Genomic DNA, 7273 nt, shown 5'->3' on the forward strand with positions numbered 1-7273 from the left:
AACTATCTTTCTGAGATTTTGGTAAGAATTGGGTTAAACTTGTATATCGGTGCGGAGATAATTGGCATTTTTACTGCATTTTGTCTTCCAATCCATGAACATGGTATGTCTGTGTATTTAGATCTTCTTTTATTTCTGTCATCAGTACTGTGTAGTTATAGCATACAAATCCCACACGTATTTTATTAGATTTATACCTAAGTATTTCATTTTTGAATAATTTTAAATGGCTTCATATTTTAAGTTTTGGAGCCCATCTGTTCATTCCTAGTATATAGAAAAACAATTGATTTTTGTATGTTCGCTTTGCATTCTATAATCTTGCCGAATGCAGTTATTATTTCTAGGAGTTTCTTTACAGATTCCTTGAAATTTTCTAAATAGACGATCATGTCACCTGCAAATTAAACATTTGGTAGAATTCTCCAGTTAAACCAACTGGGCCTGGAAATTCTATTTGGGAGTTGTTTTAATGACAAATTCAGTTTCCTTAATAGCTCTAGGGCTAGTCAAATCTTCTATTTCATATTAGGTGAGTTGTGGTGGTTTATGTTTTTGAAGGAAGTGGGCCCATTTTGTGAAAATTGTCAGATTATATGAGCGGAGTTGTTGGCGGCCTTCTCGTTCTTTTGGTGTTTGTTTTAGTTGCGATCTTCTGTTTCCTTCCTGATATTGATCATTCGTGTCTTCTCTCTCTTTTTTGTCAGTCTTACTAGCGGTTTATCGATTTTGATTATCTTCAAAGAGCCAGCTCGGTTTCATTTATTTTCTTCATTGTCTTTGATTTTCAGTCTGACTGATTTTTGTTTTATTTTTATTAGTTCCTTCTTTCTGGTCACTTTGTTTTCTTTGCTCTTCTAGGTCCTCGAGGTGGGAGCTTAGATTATTGACCTGAGACCCTTCCCCTTGACCTGTCGTTGGGTGGTGGGGGGTGGGGGGTGGAGGGGCATCCAGATGGATTCTGCATGTGGTCTCCACTGGCATTGGGGGTGGGAGGGCCTCGCTGCCAGTCGGAAGCAATGAGTCATTATTCCGTTCTGCTCCTTACAGTCTCTGTTCTTTCTTTGCTTCCGTTTGGAGTTCTTATTGCCCTGTCTTTGAGTTCAACCTGTCTTTTCCTCTGTCCGCGCTCTTGTTTACCAGTTAGAGAGTCCTCATTTCCGATACTGTGTTTTTCGGTAGAATGCTCGTGTGTTTCTTGCAAAATCAGATTCTAAATGTCCGTTTAAATATGGCATTTCCCCCGCATTTATACATGCTGGCACTCTGGGGAATGCAAAGAGTAGAGTCGGTCAAGAGTCTTACCCTCGAGGAGCTTCACGTTTTCTCCAGGAGCTCTGATATCCTAAAAGTTTTTGTGACTACAAGGGAGGATGATCACATCATCTCAAAAGAGAGATGGCCTCTGAGAAGCAGGAGCAGCGCTGTCATCATGGGGATGTCAGCTGATTAATGTAATGCAAATCGATTAACTTATAATGAGAAATATAATAGTCAAGAAAAACGGACCCTGTAGAATTTCCTCTTACAGAAAAACCAGCGTGCAACTACAATAAGTCAGCAGAAGGTTGCCTGGTGAGTATGGAAGCGGCGAAGGAGGTGGCTGGATGCTGTGAATCGTTACCGACACCAAACTGTGACATCGTGGTTGGTGCTTCAGACCAACTGGCTATAAATCTGAGGTTCCCACGACACCTGCTCGGGTTCCATTAATTTGTTAGAATGGTTCACAAAACTCCGGGAAACACTTACTTACATTTACCAGTTTATTAAAGGATGTTATAGAGGATATAGGCAAAGAATCTGACGGAGAGGTGCACGGGGCGAGGTCTGGGAGGGTCGCGAGGGCAGGGGGCCCTGTGCCTGTGAAGTCGGGGTGTGCCGTCCTCTTGGTATGTGGATGTGTTCACCAACCATCCCGGAAGCTCTCTGAACCCCACCCACTGCTGGGGTTTTTTATGGGGGATTCCTCGCACAGGCACGGTCAACTATATACTCCATTTCCGGCCTGTCTCCCTTCTCTCAAGAATTGGGGTGAGACTGAAACCTCTAGGCTTCTAATTATGGCTTGGTCTTCCTGATGACCACTGCCCCTCCTGGGCCTCGGAGTCCCCCCAGAGTCAGCTCATCAGAGCAGTAAACACTCCAGGTGCTCTTACCCCTTAGAAATTGACAGGGGCTCTGAGCCAGGAACTGGGGGGCAGAGACCCATATGTATTTTTCGCATTATCCCGCGGGCCCTAGTAAGTAAACTTTGAATACTAGGATCCAACTGGCTACTCTAAACTGCTGTGAGATGGATCGGTGGCAATTTAAAATTCAATTCTTCCAACGCTCTCCCCCCACCCCCAAAGAACTTGCTTATTGTCGTTGCCCCCAGACAGGCCTGCCTATAGGGGAGCTGGGTGGGCACTGGGAGCACATGCGCTGGCTCCCCTCGTCATCCCCATCCCGTGACAGGACTCTGCAGTGAGGACGGCCCGGGGAGGTAACTCTCAGGCAGTTGAATTCATACCACTCCCGAGCCCACAGCCCCGAGGGCTCATGGTGACAAGAGGTAGATTCAGGAAAGGCAGGCCTGTGTCCTCGGGAAGCAGCCCAGGGACCAGTGGCGGGCCAGGTGGCACTCCTGCGGCGCCCTGTAGGTGTGGCGCGGCCACTCTTCGCCTCGGAATCCTCCCTGGGCCTCCTCCCTCCCCGTGCTCATGCGCTACTCACTTTTTTACCTCCTTTCTTCTTTCCTGTCTTGGCCAGAAGTTCCTTTTCTCTGTTCACGGCTAGTTTTAAGTTTTTTAGTTCTTGTCTCATCAACTCATCGACCTAGGTGAATAGAAAACATCCCTGTGTTCAGCGACTTTGCATTCCCTGCGTTTTTTCTTTGTGACGTTTAAAAATAGCTTAGAGTCTGGGTAGGGAATAAAGAGGAAATTGCGACAACGGGCCGTCGCTGCAGCGAGTGGCTCGTCACCAGCGCCCGAGAACCCGGCCCTACCTGTAACCTGATCTCCGACTCCAGTTCCTTCCGCTTTTCCTCTTTGATCAGTTCCGGGTCATAGTCCTGGAGGAAATTCCACGATTCGTCTTTATCCTTCCACATGTCTATGCCCCGGGAGAATAAAGAAAAGGAAAATCAAAATGTCTCCCAACGCCAAGATCGATGAAAGCGGTTACTGCGACATAAACGGCAAGTTCAGTTTCCCATCGTATCGCATGACATGAAATTCGAATAAAACGGTCTGGAGGGATGGGAGGCACGTGTCCTCTTCTTCCGCTTCCCAAACGGAAGAAATGAGCTCGTGGAATTTAATGTCTAAACAATAAAGACGAAAACCGCTAACGCGAAAACACCAGATAAAAAAGTGTGATACCCACAGTATCCTACTGCGTGATGACAATGTAACCACAGTGTGTGAAGTGTAGGGTTATACAATTATACACTTGTGGGGTGATAATTTTTGTAATAAGTTTTATACAACTTTCATGATTCAAACGATTCACTAAAACATGAAAGATTCTGTTGCCAGTTCGACTCACCAGTACTTTATCCGGCTCCTACTAAAAGACGAAGCCGGCCTCATGAGTACCCGTGACTTCCCCGATTCAGCAGCTGTGCTAGCGAATTACTTTTTGGATGTTTGTGAAGTCATATATGTTTTACACGTCCTTCGTGCCTCGCCCTGGTAGCTAGGAGGACGGTTAGGGAAATGCGCCCCAGGAATCCCAGTGAGCGCCCCAACGCGGGAGGGCGGCTGCGGGCTCAGGCCCAGTCAGAGGCGGCCCACCTCCATCTGACGGTGGTGACGGCTAGGGTGGTAGGTGCTGGTGTGAGTGAGTGGGATGGAGGGTGCTCGGCCACGGTCTCCCCTACGGGCACAGCGTGGGACCCTGAGCCTGGCCGGGAGCGTGGCCCTCCGCCGGAGCTGACGGAGGAGAGGGGCGGGGCTTAAACTGGACACAGAACGACAGTCACAGGCAGAAACCTCCGTGGGGGGTGGGCACAGAGAGCGGGAGGTGGCCACCATGCAGACAGAGAGACGAGAAGGTGCCGAAAAGTCAGGTAGGCCAGTGGATGAGAAAGGAGGGCGGAGTCTGCATAGTCACAGAGGACGGGGGAGGGGATGGGGAGGGGACAGGGGTGGCAGGAGAGCTAAGAAATGAAACGACCGGGGACAGGACCTGGCGTGACCCAGGAAAAGATGCAGATCCTGCAGAGAAAGAGCAAAATGGCACGGAGACGTGACACACAGCCGGCGACGGCAGGATGACCGCCCGCGGGGCTCCGGCCGTCCGACCCGGCGCAGGGCCCATGGCGAGGGGTCGGGGGAACCTCTGCTCTCATCCCAAGGGCAGGGACCACGTGGGGCACCTGATACCCCAGAAACAACCGCGCCCAAGGAGCAGACACGTCAGCAAAGCAAAGACGGACGGCGCGGCAGTGCGTGTCCCCCGAGAGCCATCTGGGCCGGGACCCCGCAGCACAGGGTGCCGCAGGAGGACGGGGCGCAGGGACGCAGCTCGTCCCCCAAAAGTGCAGGTTGAGTGAGCGAGCTGGGCCGAGGCCCTGACACTGCTCCCGGGCGCCGGCGCGGAGATGCTCGGGAACGGTCACTGCAAGCCGAGTGCCACCCTCAGGTCGGGCGGCCCCCGCACTCCCTCCAGGACCGCTGGCTCGGCAGCAGGGCCAGAGGGGACACAGCCCGCCTGGACCTCAGGGCCAGCGAGGACCCAGGCTCAGCGGCCTCGCGCCCCCCGACCGCGGGAACAGCCTCTGCCAGGAAGACGTGAAGGAGACGCTCACGGGGCTCGTCACCCAGACAGGGCAGGTGGCCCGCCTGGGACTGAGTGCGAAGACCAAGGTGGAGGGCACTCAGAGAAGGCTGACGGGGGCCGCGCGTGGTAGGAGTGGGTGCACGGCCAATGGCCGGAAAGCCGGGGCCATACTTCCCATGAGTGGGTGCCAGCCAGAGGTCCCCCGCCTGCCACTTATCAGTTAGGGCGTGAAAAATATACGTTGCATAAATCGTCTACACCATCTCACTGGTGTGAAAATTGCCTTAGGTCATAAGTGATTGAGCTTTTTCTTTGCCCTGAGTCTGCAGAAGTCGAATCTGTGGTTGGCGTGTCAGGGGCGGGAACACCAAAGGCACAGTTAATTTACGCTTTTTTCTAGGGCATTTGCTAAAAAGTGCATAAACTTAAATTGCAGAAAACAGGAATGTAGAAATAGTATGCTTTTAAAAAAATGTGTTTAAAATCGTAAGCTTTCCCCCGAAAGTTTTAAACATGCACTGTTTTTTAATAATAAATGTACTATTAACTCATAAGGGCTCCTTCCTAACGGAGGTCCCCTGGTATGATGGCTAAATCTTCTCCAACGGCAAACGCACCTGTTTCATTTAGTTCAAAGTGAAATTGCTTTAAGTCACTCGAGAGAGTCACCCAGACCGGAAGCGGTGCCTTTAATAGTGAAGGGACAAGGACCTGTCCACACGAAGGAAACCAAGATGTGGTTACTGAGGTGAACGCGTCTGCCCATCCTGGCGCTGGCAGCAGATTTTACAAATAGAGCGAGCGGTGCCAACGACACCTCCAGCTCGTTCACACGACTTTGCCGTCCTTTGAGACTTCGCTCTTCACGTGACACTTCTGCACAGGGCACTTCTCAATCCCTTCAAGAATTTCATGGCCGCTTATAAATGCAGGAAGTTATTCACGGTCCTCCAGGGGCAAGCCCTGCCCCCTCCCCTCCAGCAGAGAATGAGCTTTTCTCCGCCTGTGAAAAGCGCTTTCACACGTGGGGGGGTGTGTGTGTGTGTGTGTGACAAGGGACGGGGCTTAATCTCAGCGATTAAAATGCTAATGTTTTATTTGAAAGCGAAAACCTTTGATTTTTAAGAAAAGAGGTCAAAGACGAAGACATTTAGTTTCTTTAAGGGACCAGAGACCTGGCAGATAACTCATGAAATGCCGCAACGTCCAGCTAGGAAATGACACTTCGTGTGTCCTGCTCCCAACGGACCACTGTGTGGGTTTCTTTTTTTAGCCTTAAAGGAAACAGATATTGCACAAAAGGCGCAGAGAGTCTCGGGAGATTTTCTGGTGAGGGGGGCGGGGGGTGGTGGTGGTGGTGGCACAGGTTGTAAGACTTGGCTTCCCATGGGAGCATTAGATTCCCCCCAAATTAATTATTGCTTTTATCAAAATAATGCATGCACATTAAAGTCAGAGGGTGTTAAAAGATTTTAATAAAACTGTCTTCCGTGCCATCACCCAAGGACACTCGTCCCCGTGTATCATTCATTCATTACACAATGCACTGTGGAAATTCGGACGTATTCATAAACCTGACTCATTCACACACTACCTAATTTATGATACTTTATCCATAAGTTGTTAAATTCATGACTTTATGGAACCCGATCGTGGGCCAGGCACTGCCCCCCGAGGGACTGGGAGCAGAAGGCCCCCCGGGCCTGGGGTCCCATTGGGAAGACAGGGACACACACGGAGAAGCCACAGGGACAAAAGCAGAGCGGGGCCAAGGGTGGGGCACAGGGTCAGGCGGGGAGACGCTTGTCCCAGGTGCCTCTTGGGACAAGCACCCCAGGCACGGGGGACAGGCCACGCGGGCTCTGTGGTGCCAGCGTGACAGGCTCGTGGGGGTGGGAGCACCCAGCCCCCCAGAGCGGGGGTGAGGCGGCCGGGCCTCGCGCGCCCTCTGAGCTGCTTCTCTGTCCTCCTGGCGTCGAACAACGAGCCGGCCCGGCTCCTCGGAGGTTTAGGCTTCAGACCCGGCTCCCATCCTCCTCCCTTGTTTTCCCCACATAGTTACATCAGAGCGGGAGGGAGCCCTCCTAGCCCCGGGGGAAACTGTCACCGAAGGGGGCGTAGGACAATGTCTGGATGCACATGGCGCCCAAATCTCCTTCTCAAGATATCCTGGGGGACGGGCTCCACAAGACGAGGGAGTGGCACGTCGTCAGGAAAGGCAAAGGGCGGCCCAGGGCGGACAGCGGATGGGGACCAAGGGGCGTCTTCCGAAGGAAGTGACCACTGCAGGGTCCGACGAGTCCAAGGTGCGGAAAACCACAGGTCGGTGCCAGAGGCGCAGAGTACGAAACGAACGGGGGTGGCCGCGCAGGCCGAAGACGCCGCCGTGGCGTCTTCACCAACGAGCTTCGCTGCGGACACTCCCGAGGGCTGGTGGCCCCTCGGCCAGGCCTGGGACCCCGTCGTGTGCATCACCGCGATTCCTAGCTGGGCCCACGGGACG

The 7273-nt window shown here is 52.0% G+C and overlaps 1 protein-coding gene across 1 annotated transcript in view; it reads right to left on the reverse strand.

The window, feature by feature from the left end:
• The window catches only part of IQCA1 (IQ motif containing with AAA domain 1), a 54125-nt gene that overhangs the window by 36456 nt on the left and 10396 nt on the right, over positions 1 to 7273 (reverse strand). Inside the window, exons 3-4 of the mRNA XM_023523189.1 lie at positions 2993 to 3099; positions 2719 to 2820 (exon numbers count right to left, since the gene is read on the reverse strand). Coding sequence (XP_023378957.1) covers positions 2719 to 2820; positions 2993 to 3099 — 209 coding nt within the window. The remainder of the gene's footprint in view (positions 1 to 2718; positions 2821 to 2992; positions 3100 to 7273) is intronic.

Source organism: Pteropus vampyrus, unplaced genomic scaffold (genome assembly GCF_000151845.1).
Source record: "Pteropus vampyrus isolate Shadow unplaced genomic scaffold, Pvam_2.0 Scaffold381, whole genome shotgun sequence".
NCBI classification, from domain to species: Eukaryota; Metazoa; Chordata; class Mammalia; order Chiroptera; family Pteropodidae; genus Pteropus; species Pteropus vampyrus.